Below are 23477 nucleotides of genomic sequence, written 5' to 3'. Positions count from 1 at the left end.
GATAATTATTAGGGTTTGAGAACTGAGAGGAGGCGCAGGAAACGTGGGAGCTTTCTGTCTTGGGATTTCTCACAGTTCGTTGTCCATCCAACGGTGAGAATTGAGCGGGATACAGTCTAGAATATCAGAACTGGAGCTGTTCGATACGATCATCAATCATCTGTGCATCCAATTCACAAGTAAGTAAATCCTAACACCTGTGTGCAGCTGTTAATTCATAGGAGCATGTTAGGATTAATCGTTGTATGATGAATTAATAATAATCCAAGAAACGATCATCGGGCAAACGGAACATTAATTCAATTTAATATTCCTTCAATTTTTTGGTTCTAGGAAAATACAAACTTGTCGGGCAGTTACAAAAAAAATTATCTGAAAAAACTTGAAAAACTCTGAAGGATTGGAAGAATAGATTGAAAGCGAACTACATCAAATATTGTCAAGATGTCCCCAAAGGGTGGAAGCTGATCAATGACCTTTATTGGTAAACCATTGGAGTTCTAAAAATGCAAAGGTTAGTATTATACATCAAATAAATTCTAAAATTTGTGATGTTTAGCTTGCAATTGGTAACATAGTTAAATTCATTTATTGAGTGTTGCAATTTCAATGCATGAGATAGTATTTTGTTGGAAATTTGTGCACCTCATAAAAGGAAAAATTTGAAGACAATTATTATATCAACATGTTAAAGTAATCATAATTCTTTTAACGGCTTAAATACATTGTTGCTTGTTAAATAATTTGTGCATAATGACTATATAATTCGGAGCTGTGTCCTACACCTTTTTTTGTTCTTTTTCGTTTGTCTTAGATCATATTTTTTGTTCTTATTTTTGGTGATTGATTATATAGCATATGTAACTATTAGTACTTGATTGAATTTTAGAAACTTAGTAAGATTAATAGAAACAGTCGGAAGCACGTCACACTTCATCCTAGACTGGAATGGAAGGATATAGCCAATGCTATAGAAGAGGTATACTTCAAACAATTTCTAACATTTGATGTTCAATGTGTTATATCGTTCTATTATAATTTCTTTATGTATTTCTATTAACAGAGCTCTGTGATTCATTCGATGATGGTTTATCGTTGGCTGAAGTCGCTCATTTACAGCTTGGATAGGAAATGTCGGAATTTCCTTTGGACTGGCAGTGTGGATCAGCGTCCTACCTACCCGGTAAACTAGTCTCGTGTTTGTGCTATTCGCACTGAGGGTGGTCTTGGTCTTCGGTCCTTCGATATTATGAACAAAAGCTTTATGATGAAGCTCACTTGGAATTTGATTAAAGGAACGGATTTCACGTATTCAATTCTTCGTACGAGGTATTTCAATAATTTTGGCCATGCTAAAACCTCGTTAGCTTCCTCTCATGTGTGGACTAGCATTCGTGATAATGTGAGTGATCTGGTGGATGATACCTACTCTCATATTGGGGATGGATCTAATACTTATTTTTAGCGTGATGATTGGCTTGGTTATAAGTTAGGTGATCGCTTTCATGTCCCGCACTTTATGCACGATTTCCTCAATCAATCGGTGGCGGATTACTATTTTGATGGGACGTGGCATTTTTCCGAGGATTTCATTATTCAACTTCTTGACACGGTTTGTGATATTTTGCTCTTGCCCATTGAGGGAAGAAATTACTCCAGATTCTAGAAGCCCTCGGTCAAGGGAGAGGTTACGGCAGCCCTTGCTTTTTCTCTTAATTGCCATAGTTATCCCAAAGTTGTTTGGGGTGATTGGATTTGGGAGAATTATATTCTTATTCGGCGCTCCATCATCTGCTGGAGCATTATTCATAATCATTTGCCAACGATGGATGTCATTGACTCAACCTAAACACTATGCTAGATTGACTCGCAATCGTACGAGATCAATTGCAGTGGAATAAGCTAACCCAAGTCGTCTCTCAAGGAAGGCTAAACAGGGTGTTCTCTCGTGTTGCACACAAATAACAGAAAATAAACCTAAACACTCTAATCAAGATTTTAGGGGCTGACTTTCTCTCTGTTTTATCTAGCGCGTAATTAAAATAAAGCATGTAAATTATCTAGGCAAGAAATAAAGCAAGTAAAATTATCTAGGCAAGAACTAAAATAGTACGCAGGAATAAAAAGCATGGAAATCTACTCTAGGGTTCTTGAGAAAAAACAATAATTCATTAAACTAATTGCGCAATATAAATAACAATTATCTAGACAGAGAATGAAATTATTAAGCAAAATAAATCTAAAGAGCATACGGAAAGAAATAATAGAAACTGTATTGAAAGAATAATTCTTAGAGTTTATCTAGACAATAAATGGAAACTTACAGTAATGGCGATAACTGGAAATAATCTCTAACTACTGAATTACTCTAGGCGTAAGAATTAAGAATGAAAGCAGTAAACCCTAACTAAGAAACTGGTGTCTGGAAAGCTAACTAGAACAGAATCTTGAAAAATTCAAAGAACTCTGAAAACTAGAAAAACCCTAAAATGTTCTTGGTGCTGGAGGCGGAGGATTAATTGCTAGAGGTAAAAGATTAATTTTGATCATGAACGTTAAGCCCTTCTTATAGACTGCCTTTCATCAACCCTAATGACAATCAAATGGGCCTCAGCCAAACATCAAGACAGGCGTGTGCGCACAGGAAAGTGCAAGGGATAAAGTGCTCGGCAAGTCTCGGCAGCGCTGGTGAATGATTGCCAGCTCTGGAGTAGTGCTGGCGATCTTGTGAGTGATTGCCAGCTCTGGATACGTAGGTAGCTCTAGAGGCCTTGTGAATGATTTCCCGCTCTGGCAGCTTGAGCTCTGCACGAATGAATGCCAGCTCTGTCGACCTTGCTAGTTCTGGCGAGTGAATATCAGCTCTGTCGAGTTTGGTCAGCTTTGTCTGCCTTGACCGCTCTGGGGAGTATTGGTCGGCTCTGGCTACCTTGGCCACTCTGGGGAGTGTTGGTCAGCTCTGGCGAGTCTGTTCAGCGCTGCGGCCTTCTCAGCGCTGGCAAGTGATTATCAGCGTTGGGCAGCACTTTGAGCCCAAATAAGCAATTTCTGATCCAAAATCTCCAACTTAGCATTCTTCCTCCCATTTAATCAAAAACTCCTACAAAGCATGAAATAGACACATAAACGCACCAAATTCCAGAACAATTAACTCATACTTAGCACGATCAAACCCCCAAAATAAGAACAATTAGGCATAAATCAGTCATCATTCGACAAGGAATTCTGGGACCCAATCGATGCCCTGTCTGCGGTGTTGCTGAGGAGACGATTTCCCATCTGTTTTGGGAGTGCACCATGGTTAAACCGATTTGGAAGGAGTTTTTCGAGTGGTTTTAGGAAGGTGGCCTTGCTCAGTGTCCTGATATTCATAGCTTCTTAGTTATGGCTTGGAATGCGCATTTCAGCTCTCTGATCGCCTCGTTTTGGAAATTGGGTATTATCTCTTTGCTTTGGTGGTTATGGGATAGGAGAAATCAGATTGTTTTTAGCGATGAGAGGTTTGAGCCTAGGCAGATTGGTCACTATGTGACACCGCCAGGTAGCTCTCGCTGTTGGTCACTTGACGGATCATACTTTTTTCGGATGGGTCACATACTGATACTTTTCCATGCATATTTCTATCCAGCGTCATCCTTATTTATGTTTACCTTTATGCATATTGGTGTTCAATTACATGCCTAAGTTTGAAGAAGGTCGCGGGATAAAAAATGAATTCTCGGAAGAAAAAAAAATTAAAAGAAAATTTTTATTATAATTTTTTTAAAATTTTCAAAATTTTTATTCCTATTTTACTCTTGAGTGTATTTTGCCTTGGAAGCCCCTAAAAGACATCCGCCACGTGTCACTCTCCTAGCGCGCCACATACACACATGATGTGGCTTTCTAACGGTATAAGATACGACTCCTAACTCCAACCGAGCAGAAAATGGCGAGCGTTCAAAGTGGACTGATATTCACAATGAAGCTGTCAAAAATCTAAAATTCGAAAATCCTCTTAAAATGCCAATAAGCTTCGAGTTGAGCGAACCTAAGCTCGTCTCTATGCCTGAACTGAACCTATCCATGGATATGGGTATTAAATCAGTTTTAAGTTGTAATACCCGCCATTTTTACTTCCAGAATATATGTATATTTTATTATATATTTTGGTGGGAATTTAAAACTTTCAGGATTTTTACTTAGGGAATAAAAAGGACCTATCGATATGTGGCGTAGTTTACAAGTCAAGGGAATAAACCTAGGTTGATTGTGAGAATCTCTAATCGCACATGAATGAGTTTCACGTCCATTAAGGACGTAAGAATCACTAGTTTTCTTTGGAAACGTGTATGCATATATATATATATATATATATATATATATATATATGTGCATACACGATATTTTTTATTTTTTTCATGAGCCGATGGGAAGTTTATTCGCCTATGATGCAATGGAAGAATTTTAGAGAAAATTATTTTCTCTATAAACTTTAATGGCTCATATTAAGTTAGTGATTGTGTTATTTATTGGCAAAGTGAATTATTAACAAATTAGCAATGATGCTAATTTGTAATTATAATTAGTGCCTCTGTAATTATATATATATTTACTTATTAATTTAATTATTTGAGAGTGCCCAATAATCAAGCGCGATTAATATTATTGGGAGAGATTATTTGCCATGTGAAATTTAATTGCTTATATTAATTAAGCAATTGTGATTATTAATAATAATGATGTGTGCTAAATTAGTAGGGATGCTAATTTAATTATATTCGGAAGTGAGCTATGATGCCTTAATCGCCTAATAGTTAGGCGTGATTATATATTAAGGGGAGAGATTTATTATAAAATGTCGAAAATTATAATATATCCCTATACATATATATATTTTGCTTAAGGAGTATTAATTTCGATATCTATTAACGAAACCACGCGAGAAACACACGCCGGGCAGTTACTTCCTCTCCAAGTAACTCTCTCTCTCTAGCAGGCAACTCTCTCTCTCTCTACCTCTATAATACTCCCTCGGCCCTCTCACACTCAATCACTCTCAACTCTCTCTCTTAATTCGGCTCACACACCACCGCCCGCCATCTCTCCCTCTCGCTCAAGCCCCAACCACCGCAGCCGTTGCCCTTCGCCGGCCACCTGCACGGCGCTAGAGCAACAGCAGCCGAAGAGTAGCAGCAGCAGCCGGCAGCAACAGCAGCAGCAGCGAGCAAGCTCGGCCGCGCCGCTCCGTCGCGCCGCCGCCCTTCGCTCTGCTCTCACCACCACCGTGAAACACCACCACCCTCCCTCCTTTTTGATGCAGGTAGAAGCGTGAAATATATTTGATACTGATAAATATACGAACTCCGTTGATAACCATTGTATACCGGAATACGTACAATAAGGGTTAATCCGTTGATTCACTCATGAATACCGGAAGAACACCGCGAGAAGGGAACAATCCCACCCTCTATATTTTAACTCTCAATTCAACTCCACTAAAACATAAATAAAACTCCTATTTATAATAAAACCCTAGACATCTAAAAGGAAACAAACTAACTTGACCAACAAGACAAATCAATAATTAAAGATATAATATATTATACAATTCTATCTTCATCACTTTTCCAGCCTTGAGCTCTCTCCGATCAGTCGATCAGACCATAGCAGCAAGTAGCAACAGAACAGCGGCAGAATCTGCCTGAGCCACGCCACCTCTCCGAGCTCGCCGATTGAGCTCCGCCGGCCACCGTCGTCACCACCGCAGCCTCCCTACGCCGCCACCCTCGCAAAACCAGCCGAGGAGGTCGTTGAACGGCGAAAGAAACGCCGGAAGCTTCTCTTCCCTCTCGCCTGAAATTAGAACAAGAGCTCAAGTGAGCTCCCTTCACCGGCTTGTTTCTCTGCCGACCGGCCACTAGTACGTGAGCCGTCAGCACGTAACCGTTCCTCCATCTTCAGGCTACCACTACCAAAGATCGAAAGGCCGAAACCTTCTCTCCATCTCCCCAATCAAGGGCCGCAATATCCATCGGCAACCAACGTTGAATTCCCGACGTAACGTAGCAGCCGGCTTAATTACGGCCTTCGTTTCTCGCTCTGTCGACAACAACAAAAGATCGAGAAACCACCATTGTGTAGCCCGATCTACCTCGCACAAGGACAACCAAGCCGTAGCCTTTAACGGCTAAAGACCATCGCGAAACGACGACCGGAAAACCCCTCGGCGAACAACTTCCTTAAACTCCTCACGCTGCACTCTCTCTTGCCGTGGGAGCAATATCAGAACGAAGGTGAGCAGAAGCCACTTCCCATGACACCGGAGCCGCTAATCTCAGCCTCCAACCGCCGCTCACGTCGCCGGCGTTGACACTAACGGTAACCGACGTCTTTAGCAAAGCTTGAGTATAACTCTCATACTATATGTACACTCACTTATATATATCATTATTATTATATTAGAGTAAATGGGCTCACTTAGCCCTTCCAACTTAATAAAAGGAAAAAATGTCCACTCAAATTAAAACATGGAAATAGTAGCCTTTAAGACTTTTTTACCCTTATTTGAATTTTTAATAATTTATAAAAAGTGAAAAATTAAATCCTATTTTGTTCAATTAAAAATATAATTAAATCAAATAAAATTACATCACAAAATTACCATATCAAATTTACCACACCCAAAATTCACACTCAAACCCTAACATCTCCCCATCGCCTTTAAGTTCTCACGCCGCCGCCGTGACGTCGACGTCCGACGCCGGCCGCCCGCTCCGCCGCCGTTCCGTCATTGTCCAGCAGCCGTAAAACCCCACGGCTGCCACCTCTCCTCTCCTCTCCCGCTGGGACGTCCGAACCGGCGCCGTCTCTCAACAGCTGCCGCCTCTCCTCTCCCACTGCGTTTCCTTTCCTTTCCCGTTGCGACGTCCGAACCAACGACGTTCGAACCAGCTTTGTGTTCATGGTTACACGGAAATTTACTTGTTTACACACAAAAAACGATAGTTGCACACTTTATTTGAGTGTTACACACATTATCAGCCGAAATTGTGTGTAAACGTGAAGTTTCAACCATTACACACATTTGTGGTCGATAATGTGTGTAATGAAGCATTTTGAACGGTTACACACAATTTCGGAAGATAATGTGTGTAACAGTGCAAAATTTTGCACTGTTACACACATTATCTTCCCAAATTGTGTGTAACACTCGAATAAAGTGTGTAACTATCGTTTTTTGTGTGTAAACAAGTATATTTCCGTGTAACCATGAACACAATGTGAAAATCACAAATCAAGAACCAACAACAACAAGAATATTCACTAATACTAAACAACCAAATCTTGTTGTTTGAACATCATTACAAAGGGGGTTAACACATCCCTCTATTATCAAGATTTACCTAACAAAATTTTAAAACACCATTTTTTCAAAAACCTCTCGACAAATTCCGTGTTATGAGAGATTAGGAGGATGTGACTTACCGGAAACGAGAGGAACAGAAGCAACACGACCTTGGAGACCGCCTTATGAGACCGCCAGAAAGAGGTCGCCGGAAAAAAAGCCGCCGGAGACGGTGGTAACTTGGGGAAGAAGACGGTAACTTTTTTTTTACTCAAATATGATTTAACCCAAAATCTAGGTTTTGTTTTTTGTTTTAACTTTTTTTCATTTTACTATTTTGTGAAATTTTCGAAAATTAGTAAAAAAACTAATTAATCAATATATATTATTAAGGGTAACTTTGTCAATTCAACACTAAAAAGGCTACATTTTCCATATATTTATCTTCATGGACATATTTTCCTACAACTACAAGGTTTTGGCTAGAGTAGGGGTTTCACTCTTATTATTATTATTATTATTATTATTATTATTATTATTATTATTATTATTATTATTATTATTATTATTATTATTATTATTATTATTTCTTTTCTTAAGAAGAAATCTTACGTGGGCACACATTTGATTATTATTAATTTATAGATCGTGAGCGAAGAAATGAATTCACGAGATTGCTCGAAATGGGGATGATTCAATATCATCTATTGCTTACGAGGCTAAGTAAGTGCAAGGATTTGATGTTTATTTAAATTTCTATAGTTTTATTGCGTGGCAAATATTGCATGGGAATGAGAAGAAATTCTTATGATTTACATGCAAATTATTATGATTATTAAGGGTTATTGTGGGTTAATTAGAAGTGAAAAGTTGTGAGTTTATAAATGGATTATTGAAGATTGGTTAATTGTTTAGTGGTTAAAATATCGGATCTATTAATAATTATAAACTCGCCGATATTTATTTTTTCTTAAATCTTGAAAGTGAGTTATTAAGTTTAATAATAATTGATTTTCTAAGAGGAATTAGATATCATAATTTTCTAATAATTCTTCTTGAAAAGTTCTTTTTATTATATTTGACCTCTTCTATTATGTTAAAGTGTTTTTAACAATTTTTCCAATAATAACACTATTAAAATTTTTAATCTAGAACTAATGTTTAAAATTTATTAATGATTTGATATTTCTTTTAATAAAAGAAAAGATATATATATATATATATACACACACACACATATGGTGATTGTCATTCTTAAATGGGAGCTAGAAAGGATATTGTATTATGTTATAGAAGTATTCTTTATTTATAATAGATAAATAAATGAATAATATAAAATGAGATTTCCTACATCCTCAAAGACACATGAAGTACTTCGATAAATGAAGAACGATTGTATATGAAGATATCGTTACATGTGATGTGATGAGATGAGATGGGATACGATTGTCACAAGACAATCCACCTTACCTGAGACTTATCACACCTAGAACAACAATTTATGAGGCATTGTCGTTTAAGGAAATATAGGTAATTAGGAAAGAAGTGAATAGTAATTCACTACACTTGTTGTCTATCTTTTCCCTATTATTTACACGAAAGCTTGCTTTCGTGTTATCAAAGGTTTAAACGAAGAAAAGCGCCCGAGTAACCTATCGTGCTAAGGGAAGAGAAGCAAGGATGACAGGTGGGCATTTTCTTAACCCTAATAAGTGGGCCTCATGAACCCTACTATGTGGGTTAAAAATAAAATAATTTTGAATCAAATTTACTAATATTATTATTTTGAAAAAGGTATTTCATAAATCGTTGACTTGCCATGTTTTTGTTGAGTGATGATGAGATGTATGTTGACCTGCTACCATGAGATAACGATCGGCCTTGAACTATGTGAGCCGACGGGCTGCTAGTTAAGGTATGTGCACAGTGGTGATCGTGAGCCGTTGTCATGCATCGGCCGGTCACGGGGTTGAGAAGGAGGCCTCCTTCTCTTCGCCCATGTTGATGATATTGTTGAGATGTCATGATTATGATGATGATGATGGGTAGATGTGGTCCATACACGTTATTGTTGCCGGCTTATGATATGAGATATGATGATATTACTATGATGATGACTGCAGAAATTATTTTATGATAAGTATAGCATGCACAGGTATTTTTCTCAATCAAATATTACCTTCTGTTTGCTTAAAATTGGCAAGTTCAACTATAGCTCTAATTGAGCAAGATTTCAAATTATTTTCGGCATATGTTCACTGAGTATATTTGTACTCAGCCCTGCACATATTTCTAAATGTGCAGGTTAAGCAATGGAGAGGAGAGGGATCCAAGGCTATTGTTACATCCGACGCGTCCTTATGTCTTTTATCATGGTTATTCCACTTGAGCTTGTGAATGGTCGCAAAGTGATTGCCTTGGTCTGTTGAAAAATTCGTATAATTACCAGTTAGACCTCACAGGCTACATGTCTCCATACATGTAGTCTGACTATGTTTTCGTTTGCGTTCTTCATGAAGCTCTGATACTCGAGTTATTCTTTCGTACTGGGATTATGGTGAACTTATTTTAAATCCACCTAATTCATGTCATTGAACCTAACTAATATATATATATATATATATATATATTTGAACTTAGTGGTGCTTATATTGTTCTATATGCACGTTCAATATATCTAGGGGTGATTGCGTAATTGAAATTCTAATATTTTGTTACATATTTATGCCACTCACTTGTTATTGAGAAAAATGTCCTTGTTCCTATGTGTTGACGGAGTCTATAGATGTCGCCTTTGGTTTTTCGTAAAATGGGGCTGTGACATAAGGTGTGTTATGGAGTTTAAAACTTGTTAATATAATGCAAAACCCTAAATCCCTTAAAACACGTCGTTTCCTTTATAAAACCTCAATTTTTCCTTCTAAGTCTTATCGAATCTTTCGATGAAGGTCGCGCACTTTAATTGGAGGACAGGCCAAGGCGATGACGAGCACCTGTTTTTAAGAAGACTTGAACAGGTGAGCTTTCTTACGTATAAACTAAAATCATATTATAGAATTGCTAAGACTTTATGCTTCATGAAATGAATTTAAATAATGCCTAAATGTTTTATGTTTTATTATTAAGGGTTAATAGCCAAAAAATACACGAACTTTCATCGGAATTGCATATTGCACACGACCTTCAAAAATAGCCAGAAAATACACCACCTTTTATTTTAGTCGCAAATTGCATCACGATTGGGTACTTCAAAGGTGCAATTTGCGACTAAAATAAAAGGTGGTGTATTTTTTGGCTATTTTTGAAGGTCGTGTGCAATATGCAATTCCGATGAAAGTTCGTGTATTTTCTGACTATTAACCCTATTATTAATCGCCTATCTGATGTTAATCGAATTCGGATTCTGTATGAGACCGCAAATCCCATCGGAATTAATGTACACCTTCATGATCGTGAGTCATCTAGCGGGTTGGCCGATCACAGTGTCCGTAGAGGGAGGCCTCCCTCTCGGCACGAGTTACTGATATGGTCATTAATGATATAAAATGCTTGCGCGGGCTATTTATGTAAGAAATGATAAATTATTTAGTAAATACGAGCCTTTAAAAGAAAACCCTCGTATTTTACTACTTATGAAAGGCTTGACAATAAAATGATATGCATATATGTAAATTTCGGCAAATGCCCACTAAGTACTCTCGTACTTAGCCCTGTATGTATTTATAAATGTGCAGGTTGAGCCGTGATCGGAGATGCAGTGTGCAAGCGAAGCTTTTATCAATCTAGAATGTGAATCTCATAGTAGAGTATATGTCTTCACACATATACTCGAATTACTATTTTCCGCTGCGAACACTAATTATGCCTAGGGATATTTTGTTGCCATGACAACCCCCGTTATGTATTATTAGCATTTTACTCGAACTCGTTGAGTATCTTTTGGAATTATGCACGGCCCCCTCGTGGTCTTCTTTGATATTTAGTTAAGTTCAATTATCTTCCTTTATATAAAGTCGAGTCATCAAGAAGTTAAACACGCCCCTTTTTTAATCCCACTCCTAAATCTCATCCCCTAGTCGCGGTTTTCCGAATTTGCTATCCTTAGCAAAATGCGGTCATGACATATTATGATCAAGAATTGAATCAACAATAATTAACAGTGCAAAAAACAACTTCTTAACTATTAAATAAGAACAATAAACGTTTCATAAAAAATTAATATGATAAAGTAATTTCGACCCTAAATTATAGAAATTATTCTATAAAAGACAACAATTAATATAAATTCATAAATAACTTGATTGTTCATTGTATATAAACACTTGCTTCATCTAGCTTCAATAAGAATTGATATTAAGCGTATGGAAGACTAAAGAAAACTTGAAGAAAAAATGAGAGAGTTTTAAGAGCAGAAAATAAGAAACATTGAAAACCTAGATGGAACATGCAACAAAAATAAATAAGGCTCTTTAATAATAAAATAATATTCACCATTCTTATCTATTATTAAGTCTATAATTAAAAAACATGAAATAAAAAAATGGCACTAACAACTTAATCCACTATTTTAGAGTATTTAATTGAATAAGAAAAATATATATGTCACACCCCAATTCTTGAGGAAATAATTAATATCGAGGTGCAACCAATTCACATAAATAATACAAGGAAAAATCCTTGTTGAAATCCGAATAATAAAATAAAAATTCGGGCTAGGCCCCTTTGGATCACAATTTTTTTTTATTTTTATTTTTTTTAATTTTTTTTTTATGGTTCTGATAACCAGTATTCATTAGCATAAAACTAGAAGTTTTCAAGCCAAATATCTCACTTTTCTATTTATTCATTTCATTAGTAAAAACATTTGTTCTACGTCGAATTAGTGCCCTGATTTCGTGTGTGTGTATGTATATATATATATATATATCCTAAAAGGATAAAAAAGGTTAAACAAAATGAAGTTATTAAACCTGTTTGTTGGAAATGTGGAAAAATTGGCCATAAAGCTAATAAGTGTTTTGTTAAGAAAAAGATTAATAATCTTAATATTGATAGAGATTTAAAAGATGCTCTATGCAATATACTTCTTAATGAAGAAGAACAAGAAGACCTTTATGTCAATTTTATCACAGAAAATTATATATATATATATATATATATAAGACTGATACATCAATAAAGAGTTGGTGTTGCTGTAATGAAATCATACGTTTATTACGTATATACATATATATATGCATATGAATGATAAAGGTTGCATTTGTGAGTTTGTTCAATAAGTTTTTGACATTTGGGGAAAATCCTTGAATATGAAGAATAATTGTGAAAAATCCTTGAATATGAAGAATAATTGTGAAAATGATGATTCAAAGCAGGGTGTAAGTAATCCATTAGAGCATCTTCAATGCATGGTGTCTTAGTGTCACGACCGGCCTTAATTAAGGATAATTAATCCGGGAAAACCATGACTGGGGAAGGGAAATTAAGAAGCGGGTTGAGAAAGGGGCGCATAAAAGAATACTCAAAGGACTTGAATACGCGTGAAATATTCCTTAAAAAGGAAAAAGGCATAGGTCGCATAAAAAGGGTACTCAAAGAACTTGTATACGCGTTATATTCCGTAAAAGGAAAAAGGCATCGTTAGAGGCTTGGCTAAAATATTATCAGAGTTTGCAACGGAAGGCGTAACTGAAATAATCAGTGTTTACAGTGGAAAGCATAACTGAGATACATGTATGAAGACATGTATCCTTTCTGAGCCTACTTTAGGTTCGACAAAAACTCCACTCAGCAACAACACTTCATCGCCCATCACAGCTCAACCTGCACAAACATAAACATCGAAGGGCTAAGTACAAGAGTACTTAGTGGGCAGTGCCAAGCATATAACATAATATCAACAACAAAACACAACTTCGCATAAGAGGCATAAGTTTCTTTCATATCATTTGCTCATTAAACATTTCCAAATTCATAAATAGCATAAGGGCATTCTTCATCATCAACAATCATAAACAAGCATCGTGTCGTGGAGAAGGCCTTCCCCAACGAACACGGGCATCGCACCGTGAGAGGGGGCCTCCCTCAGCGGTCACGGCATCGTACTATTGAGGAAGGCCTCCCCCAATAGACGCTGTAACACTGGCATACTGGCATACTGGCATCGCGCCGCGAGAGAGGCCTCTCTCAGCGGACACGGGCATCGCGCCGTGAGGAAGGCCCTCCTCAGCGGACACGGCATCGTACTGTTGAGGGAGGCCTCCCCCAACAGACGCAAGCATCAAACATAAGCATAAACTTATCAGCGTAAAGCATTCAAGCGTAAATAAGCGTAATCATTTAATGTGCATCATAATAAAGCTTAACTCATATAAGCGTAATAAAGCATACCACACTTGAAGATCCAATTTGCATTTTAAAGCATAACACTTGCATAGCATTTTATTTACACGTAAGAAATTGCCCACCTCAATTGTTCTTAAAGCTGGCGTGGAGTCGTTTCTTCTTCGGCTTCACTTTCTGTCGCCCGGACCTTCATTGATGAAGAGTCGATAAGTTCGTGAAGTAATTGTCATAAGACAAAGTCTAATTCTACGTGCCTAGGGTATCTTTTAGTGTTTTAGGGTTCTAGCATCCATAATTCGTTACATTAAAGACAGTCAAAAATCAATCATACCTCGTCTAATCTCATTCAAACACATAGGCAACACAAACACATAAGGCACATAAGAATCACAATCAAACATCATCAAAACATGCTCTGTTTTTACACTGACTCAACTTCAAAATTTAATCTGTTCTGACTCCGACATCTCCTGGACTCGAGACTCATACCGAAAGAAAGATCTTCGAATCTAGTTTCATATAAAAAAAAGTAGAGTCGAAAACTCCAAGTGGTTTGAGAGATATGACGTTTTTACCACGATCTACCATGTACGGCAGTTTTGAACAATCGAAAACTTGGATTTTTGACAAATAGTAAACGTTGTCAAACTGGGCTCAACTTTGGTGGATATCTAGCTAACACAATAAGGTTAATACCATAAAAATTTGGAAAGCTAGATCACACAGGAAGCTACTGAAATAAATGACTCTTTCATCTGTTCTCTGAAATTCTCGGTAGTTATGTGCAGTTTAGGTTTTGCATTTTAAAGAAGTATCAAACGAAGTTGGAATGGCTTGAAATTTTACCAGGGTACTCAAGACTCATGTCAGGACTTGCTATAAAATTTTCAAAGCTATTAGACATCGACAAACCGTCGATCACAGTAGGTCAGTAGGCCTACGAAATTCATATTTATAAGTCCTTAAAAAAAATAATTTATATAAATCAAGAAATAAGAGTTTAATCCCAAAAATATTCATTAAAAGTCCATCATAATTTAAATAAAGAACGGACCTCATTTAAAATAAATAGTCCCAAACTTGTTACGCACATATACGAAATCTTTCATGAAACATCCTTTAAAATAAACTTTGATACATAGAAAATAATTCAACAACTTGAGCTCTTAAGGGGTTGTTTTGCAACAGACACCAAATCTGCCTCGGATCTCCAAATGATGCTCCAAAAGACATTCTGGAAACTAGACATTTCAAGGATCATTCTCCAATTTGAATCGAATGAAAAACAATTCAAACGAGCAAGATATGCCCTCTCAAAGATGGGTATTTAACAAGCAAAAATCTGAAAATTTCAGATTTCCAGATTACAACCAAGTCAGTGGGCTTTCTTTAAAAATTCATATCTCCCTTTACAAAACTCCACTGGGAACCCCAAGGGTCAATCTGGAAACTAGGGAGAGATCATAACACTCTCCAGTTGGATTTACTCTAAGAACATTCATGGTTTAGAAGATATGACTGTCTAAAGTTCAGTGCACAAAAAGCGTTCAAGTTTGGCAGATTCATAACATAAATCAGAAAACCAACTTTAGGCTTCACCAAAAATTCTAAAACTAAGCAAGTAAGTTCCCAACATGTCATTGAATATTCAGTAGAAAGCTAGGCTTGAGAATCAAAGATTTAAGTCGGGCTTTGCCACCTCAAAGTCGTAGGTTTGTAAAATCTACTGGATGGTACATGGAATAAGAACTAGATTTCAAGAATTTATACCGGTTGTTTCCCTTATTCAAAAATGGTGAGGCCGATGTCAAAAGAAAGATACGGGAGTCTAGAGTGACATATTCAAGTTTCAAAGGTTTTCACCGATTGAAACTTTACTTATGGCCTCCCAAAGATTGTTTACCAAAAATGTATTCCAGATGGGCAGTGATGTTTACAAATTCATAAATAAATCATAAGAGCTTCAAACCTTCTGAAATTTTGCCAAAGTATAGAAAACATATGAAAGATGATACACAATTAATTTGGGAATTTTTGGGAACCTTTTGGATGGCTGGAATCGCCTTGCAAAACACTGCCGGAGCAGTGTACTTATGGCAGAACTCGTGGCTGCTCTTCGGTTCCTTAGTGAAGAATGAAGATGATGAAAAGATTGTTGCCTGTATAATGGAATGTTAGATGCATTCTTGCGTGTGGTGGGGAAGGGAGTAGGTGGAAAGTTTGGTGTAGTGGAATTAGTGGAGTGGAAAGGGTGGTGAGAAAAAATGTAGTGGAAGAAAGCAAAAGGTGGTGGAGATAGTTGGTGGAGTGGAGAAGTGGAGATTATGCGTGTATAGTGTAGGAGACATTAGGGAGTGGAAAAAAAATAATGATGATTGTATGCTTACATATATGTCTAGCATATTCATGTATCTACTTCATAGCATTGATAGGTGAAACTGTAATTGGTTATAAGAGTTTGTAAAGTATGAGAATGAGATTGATGAATAAATGAATTATATCCTCATGCCTTGGTGATGCTAATACAGTAATATGAATCTAGATTAAATCCGTAGATTGAATTTGCGTTGCAGTCGGAATAATTTCTCGACTTCTAGTAGCACTAATAAAATATAACTGCTTCTGTTTCTCGATTAATAAATAACATGACTTTGCTAAGTCAGTTATAACTTGGAAATAATAATTATTGATTGCTCAATAATCCTCGTCGCGTTTTTTTTTTTTTTTTTTTTTTTTCATACGTTATAAAAATATAACGCTAAATAATAACTCTGCCTCTGATAAAAAAAATCAGAACCATAAACTGGATTCATTTATAAAAAATTGCATTTACTAGTTTTTATCATAAATAAAAGAGCGGGCTACTACATACTACCCCTCTTAACAAAAATTTCGTCCCGAAATTTGCATATCTCTGCTAAAACAATTCGGGGTATTTTTCCTTCATCTTGTTTTCAAGCTCCCACGTAGCTTTTCTTGTCTGCGGTGTCTCCATAAGATTTTCACTGATGTTATTGAGGATGATTTCGCAAGTGTCCACGTATTGCTGGCAAGGGGGTGCGGGTGTTCCCAACTGCTGAACCTCGTTGTCTATTGGGGCATTGCGTGGAGTAGTGACCTTTTTGGCCACAATTGTAACAACCGTTAGTTCCAGCACGACAAATACCCCTATGCATCTTACCACAATTTGGGCAAGGTAAAACTCCTTTCTGACCTTGGTTACCCCCAGTTCGCTCGAGGTTAGTCTGTGCCTCGTGCCTTGGTTGAATAAACTGTTCGGCCCGTTCATATTCTTGCCACACTTTCTTACTAGTCTGATTGATATTGTCTTCGTTGTTGTCCCACTTGCGCTTCCCTTTGAGAGTATGTGAGGCTACTGGTGGATCATTTGGCGTTGAGATCAACAATGGGGCTGACTTGTCCGACGGCATTGCAGCTTCAACATCAAGTGCCCTGTTCAAAGACTCCGTGTATGAGAGTCCTCCGTGGCTTGCTAGAGCCATCTTAATTTCGTACCGTAGACCGGCACAAAATTTCTCTGCCATCTTCTCATCTGTGTCCACTTGTTGCGGAGCAAACCTAGACAGGTTGCAGAATTCCTTGTCGTATTCAACCACAGATTTATTTCCTTGCTTCAACTCGTAGAACTCAGCTTCTTTCTTCTTCCTATAGCTTTTCGGAATATATTTATCATATAATCCCGTCTTAAAATCTTCCCAAGTATAACTTGCCCATTGTTCAGGTGTCAGAATTTTTCGACGTGCTTCCCACCAGAAGTCAGCTGATCCTGTTAGTTGGAAAGAGACGCAAGATAGGCGCTCCTCATCAGTACAACGTAGAAAGTTGAAAATGCGTTCCATTGCACGCACCCAAATCTCAGCTTCAGCCGGTTCACTCGTTCCGTCAAACGTAGGTGGATTTTGCCTTAAAAAGAGTTCTTCGACTCTCCTAGTCGGAGGCGGAGGGGATGGGTTATGTCCTCGAGCATCTTGTGGTTCTTCGGGTACAGCGTTACGGTTTCTGCGATTGTTATTGTTTTTCGCAGGGCGTCCTCTCTTAGGCGGCATTCTGATAGCAAAGATGTGCCAATTAGTACACTCTAGCATAATCTAATACAAGCCTCAAAAGAATTCTTGTAAATGTCAACTTAATATAACTTGTAAACAAGTCATGACTCCAATGACATCATTGATCATTGATGTAGTAAGCTTTAAGGGTCCTTAGCATCTCAAATCTATGAGTCATAACAATCCTTAAGCATATATTATCACATCATCTAAACTGGATACTTAAGCATAAGTCATGGAGATTTATAGTGGCTATAATATCATCAGCTTAAGAAAATTTTTTTCTATACGTATCACTTATCTTGCTTCCTTCACTATAGCCACCAAAAGATACAATCTAATTTTTTTTCTATGTTTGCTTCTATGTTCTGTCGTAGTGGTGATCTCATATCTTAATAGCTCTATGTTCATAGGGATTCATTCCATAGGCATACTTAATCGCGCTTGCGTAAATCATTTCATTCAATAACAACATAACATAGTTATTAACAGTTACTCACTTTGCTATTACGATAATTTTCACTTTTTGTAAACATTAACTCAAAACTTGGAAGAGCATACCATTCTGCTTCGTTGAGTGTGATACGATGAAGTGCTGAGCTTTGTCGATTGAACTCTAGACACTTTAGTGATCCATTCTAAGTTTGGCTTAAATAAACTCTTAGGCTCAGAGCAAACGATCTGCTCTGATACCACTCTGTCACGACCGGCCTTAATTAAGGATAATTAATCCGGGAAAACCATGACTGGGGAAGGGAAATTAAGAAGCGGGTTGAGAAAGGGGCGCATAAAAGAATACTCAAAGGACTTGAATACGCGTGAAATATTCCTTAAAAAGGAAAAAGGCATAGGTCGCATAAAAAGGGTACTCAAAGAACTTGTATACGCGTTATATTCCGTAAAAGGAAAAAGGCATCGTTAGGGGCTTGGCTAAAATATTATCAGAGTTTGCAACGGAAGGCGTAACTGAAATAATCAGTGTTTACAGTGGAAAGCATAACTGAGATACATGTATGAAGACATGTATCCTTTCTGAGCCTACTTTAGGTTCGACAAAAACTCCACTCAGCAACAACACTTCATCGCCCATCACAGCTCAACCTGCACAAACATAAACATCGAAGGGCTAAGTACAAGAGTACTTAGTGGGCAGTGCCAAGCATATAACATAATATCAACAACAAAACACAACTTCGCATAAGAGGCATAAGTTTCTTTCATATCATTTGCTCATTAAACATTTCCAAATTCATAAATAGCATAAGGGCATTCTTCATCATCAACAATCATAAACAAGCATCGTGTCGTGGAGAAGGCCTTCCCCAACGAACACGGGCATCGCACCGTGAGAGGGGGCCTCCCTCAGCGGTCACGGCATCGTACTATTGAGGAAGGCCTCCCCCAATAGACGCTGTAACACTGGCATACTGGCATACTGGCATCGCGCCGCGAGAGAGGCCTCTCTCAGCGGACACGGGCATCGCGCCGTGAGGAAGGCCCTCCTCAGCGGACACGGCATCGTACTGTTGAGGGAGGCCTCCCCCAACAGACGCAAGCATCAAACATAAGCATAAACTTATCAGCGTAAAGCATTCAAGCGTAAATAAGCGTAATCATTTAATGTGCATCATAATAAAGCTTAACTCATATAAGCGTAATAAAGCATACCACACTTGAAGATCCAATTTGCATTTTAAAGCATAACACTTGCATAGCATTTTATTTACACGTAAGAAATTGCCCACCTCAATTGTTCTTAAAGCTGGCGTGGAGTCGTTTCTTCTTCGGCTTCACTTTCTGTCGCCCGGACCTTCATTGATGAAGAGTCGATAAGTTCGTGAAGTAATTGTCATAAGACAAAGTCTAATTCTACGTGCCTAGGGTATCTTTTAGTGTTTTAGGGTTCTAGCATCCATAATTCGTTACATTAAAGACAGTCAAAAATCAATCATACCTCGTCTAATCTCATTCAAACACATAGGCAACACAAACACATAAGGCACATAAGAATCACAATCAAACATCATCAAAACATGCTCTGTTTTTACACTGACTCAACTTCAAAATTTAATCTGTTCTGACTCCGACATCTCCTGGACTCGAGACTCATACCGAAAGAAAGATCTTCGAATCTAGTTTCATATAAAAAAAAGTAGAGTCGAAAACTCCAAGTGGTTTGAGAGATATGACGTTTTTACCACGATCTACCATGTACGGCAGTTTTGAACAATCGAAAACTTGGATTTTTGACAAATAGTAAACGTTGTCAAACTGGGCTCAACTTTGGTGGATATCTAGCTAACACAATAAGGTTAATACCATAAAAATTTGGAAAGCTAGATCACACAGGAAGCTACTGAAATAAATGACTCTTTCATCTGTTCTCTGAAATTCTCGGTAGTTATGTGCAGTTTAGGTTTTGCATTTTAAAGAAGTATCAAACGAAGTTGGAATGGCTTGAAATTTTACCAGGGTACTCAAGACTCATGTCAGGACTTGCTATAAAATTTTCAAAGCTATTAGACATCGACAAACCGTCGATCACAGTAGGTCAGTAGGCCTACGAAATTCATATTTATAAGTCCTTAAAAAAAATAATTTATATAAATCAAGAAATAAGAGTTTAATCCCAAAAATATTCATTAAAAGTCCATCATAATTTAAATAAAGAACGGACCTCATTTAAAATAAATAGTCCCAAACTTGTTACGCACATATACGAAATCTTTCATGAAACATCCTTTAAAATAAACTTTGATACATAGAAAATAATTCAACAACTTGAGCTCTTAAGGGGTTGTTTTGCAACAGACACCAAATCTGCCTCGGATCTCCAAATGATGCTCCAAAAGACATTCTGGAAACTAGACATTTCAAGGATCATTCTCCAATTTGAATCGAATGAAAAACAATTCAAACGAGCAAGATATGCCCTCTCAAAGATGGGTATTTAACAAGCAAAATCTGAAAATTTCAGATTTCCAGATTACAACCAAGTCAGTGGGCTTTCTTTAAAAATTCATATCTCCCTTTACAAAACTCCACTGGGAACCCCAAGGGTCAATCTGGAAACTAGGGAGAGATCATAACACTCTCCAGTTGGATTTACTCTAAGAACATTCATGGTTTAGAAGATATGACTGTCTAAAGTTCAGTGCACAAAAAGCGTTCAAGTTTGGCAGATTCATAACATAAATCAGAAAACCAACTTTAGGCTTCACCAAAAATTCTAAAACTAAGCAAGTAAGTTCCCAACATGTCATTGAATATTCAGTAGAAAGCTAGGCTTGAGAATCAAAGATTTAAGTCGGGCTTTGCCACCTCAAAGTCGTAGGTTTGTAAAATCTACTGGATGGTACATGGAATAAGAACTAGATTTCAAGAATTTATACCGGTTGTTTCCCTTATTCAAAAATGGTGAGGCCGATGTCAAAAGAAAGATACGGGAGTCTAGAGTGACATATTCAAGTTTCAAAGGTTTTCACCGATTGAAACTTTACTTATGGCCTCCCAAAGATTGTTTACCAAAAATGTATTCCAGATGGGCAGTGATGTTTACAAATTCATAAATAAATCATAAGAGCTTCAAACCTTCTGAAATTTTGCCAAAGTATAGAAAACATATGAAAGATGATACACAATTAATTTGGGAATTTTTGGGAACCTTTTGGATGGCTGGAATCGCCTTGCAAAACACTGCCGGAGCAGTGTACTTATGGCAGAACTCGTGGCTGCTCTTCGGTTCCTTAGTGAAGAATGAAGATGATGAAAAGATTGTTGCCTGTATAATGGAATGTTAGATGCATTCTTGCGTGTGGTGGGGAAGGGAGTAGGTGGAAAGTTTGGTGTAGTGGAATTAGTGGAGTGGAAAGGGTGGTGAAAAAAAATGTAGTGGAAGAAAGCAAAAGGTGGTGGAGATAGTTGGTGGAGTGGAGAAGTGGAGATTATGCGTGTATAGTGTAGGAGACATTAGGGAGTGGAAAAAAAATAATGATGATTGTATGCTTACATATATGTCTAGCATATTCATGTATCTACTTCATAGCATTGATAGGTGAAACTGTAATTGGTTATAAGAGTTTGTAAAGTATGAGAATGAGATTGATGAATAAATGAATTATATCCTCATGCCTTGGTGATGCTAATACAGTAATATGAATCTAGATTAAATCCGTAGATTGAATTTGCGTTGCAGTCGGAATAATTTCTCGACTTCTAGTAGCACTAATAAAATATAACTGCTTCTGTTTCTCGATTAATAAATAACATGACTTTGCTAAGTCAGTTATAACTTGGAAATAATAATTATTGATTGCTCAATAATCCTCGTCGCGTTTTTTTTTTTTTTTTTTTTTTCATACGTTATAAAAATATAACGCTAAAATAATAACTCTGCCTCTGATAAAAAAAATCAGAACCATAAACTGGATTCATTTATAAAAAATTGCATTTACTAGTTTTTATCATAAATAAAAGAGCGGGCTACTACACTTAGGGGGTGTTTTAGATGGTGGTCCCCATCTAAGACACACCCCTCTCCAATGCATTAGGTCTTAGAGAGTGTCTTAGATCCTCATTTCCACAAAATACATATTTTTATATTTTTATTTTTAAATTCTCAATTTCATTAAAATTAAACATTACAATAATTAAAATAAAATTAAAGACATAATTAAAAAATTACATAATTTTGATAATAAAAAAATTACAATAATTAAAATTAACAATAAATATTACTAATTTAAATACAATACAATGAATTAAATAACAATAATTAAAAATTTGGCTAAAAATTAAAAGAAATTAAAAAAGTCAAATCAATTACCTACCTACCCACCGCCCCACTCCACCCCACCCCACTCTTTCTTCTTCTTCTTCCCCCATTTCTCCTCTCTCTGTAAATTTTTCATTTTTTTTTAAATTCTTCTTCCCCCATCTCTCCTCTCTTTTGTAATTGTTCGTTTTTTTTTTTAATTTTCGTGCGTCTCCCGCACGTGATCATCTTTTCTCTCCTTCGCCCCGGGTCTTCGCTAAGCCTCGGCTTCAAACCACCCTGGTTCTCCAACGCGGCGCAGCAATGGAAGGCCCGGATCGACGCCTCCTTCGATCCGGGCATTGGAGATGCTCTTAGGATAGAGGAAAACCTTGAATGAGAGAGGTAACAGCTGCCAATTTGGTGGGGAAGACAAATCTTGGTTTGCTCCTTAGTTCTTGAATTTGAGTTCTTGCGAGATAAATTTTTGAAATGGGGAAGGAAAACTTTGACTGAAATGTAAGAATGTGAAGAGTGGTATGCTAGTAGACTGAAATTGTGTTTCCTGCATATTAGGTGTATTGTAGTGTAAAGAGAAGCATGGCTATAGGTTTCTTATAGATTAGGTGTAGTGTAAGGAGAAACATGGCTATAGGGTGGTTGATGGGATGCATGTGTGTGAACAAATTGAGGGAGCCATTAGACAATTAAAAATCCCTCAGGATTGATTCATCAGGACTAAAATAAAGTCTCGATGTTTCGCTAAATAAATAACTCGTATAAATATTCAAACACTTAATTTAAATAAATATGCAATGCATAAAAATTTAAATAACTAAAAGTTTATAAATGCTTTTGTAAATCATTTTTGTTGGAATTAAAATAAATTTATTTATTTTTAATCCAGCATGAATCATCTTAAATTCTAAGTTCAAAATCACTCTAAACTAGATAGGTAAAAACGGGGTATTAAAATACAAAGACT

The 23477-nt window shown here is 37.0% G+C and overlaps 1 protein-coding gene across 8 annotated transcripts; it reads right to left on the bottom strand.

Moving 5' to 3' along the window:
- Positions 1–12930: 12930 nt before the first annotated feature.
- Positions 12931–22114, bottom strand: LOC130989038 (uncharacterized). 8 transcript variants are annotated; one of them, XM_057913030.1, is made up of 4 exons: positions 21404–22114; positions 19485–19549; positions 18240–18840; positions 14672–17740 (listed from the first exon to the last, which is right to left on the bottom strand). In XM_057913030.1, exon 4 carries the CDS (start codon positions 17737–17739, stop codon positions 16684–16686), a length of 1056 nt encoding a protein of 351 aa, XP_057769013.1. In that variant the 5' UTR covers position 17740; positions 18240–18840; positions 19485–19549; positions 21404–22114; the 3' UTR covers positions 14672–16683. The 8 variants fall into 8 exon arrangements, 5 of the variants coding, with proteins under 5 accessions (XP_057769013.1, XP_057769014.1, XP_057769012.1 ...); XR_009090416.1 differs by lacking the exons at positions 14672–17740; positions 18240–18840 and adding exons at positions 12931–13150; positions 13795–13859 and having other exon boundaries at positions 19485–22114; XR_009090414.1 differs by lacking the exons at positions 18240–18840; positions 19485–19549; positions 21404–22114 and adding exons at positions 12931–13150; positions 13795–13859 and having other exon boundaries at positions 15715–18206.
- Between the last annotated feature and the right edge of the window lie 1363 nt (positions 22115–23477).

Source organism: Salvia miltiorrhiza, chromosome 6 (assembly GCF_028751815.1).
Source record: "Salvia miltiorrhiza cultivar Shanhuang (shh) chromosome 6, IMPLAD_Smil_shh, whole genome shotgun sequence".
Taxonomy (NCBI): domain Eukaryota; kingdom Viridiplantae; phylum Streptophyta; class Magnoliopsida; order Lamiales; family Lamiaceae; genus Salvia; species Salvia miltiorrhiza.
The sequence above is the reverse complement of the archived record's forward strand: the minus strand, read 5'-3'. Positions and strand labels throughout refer to the sequence as shown.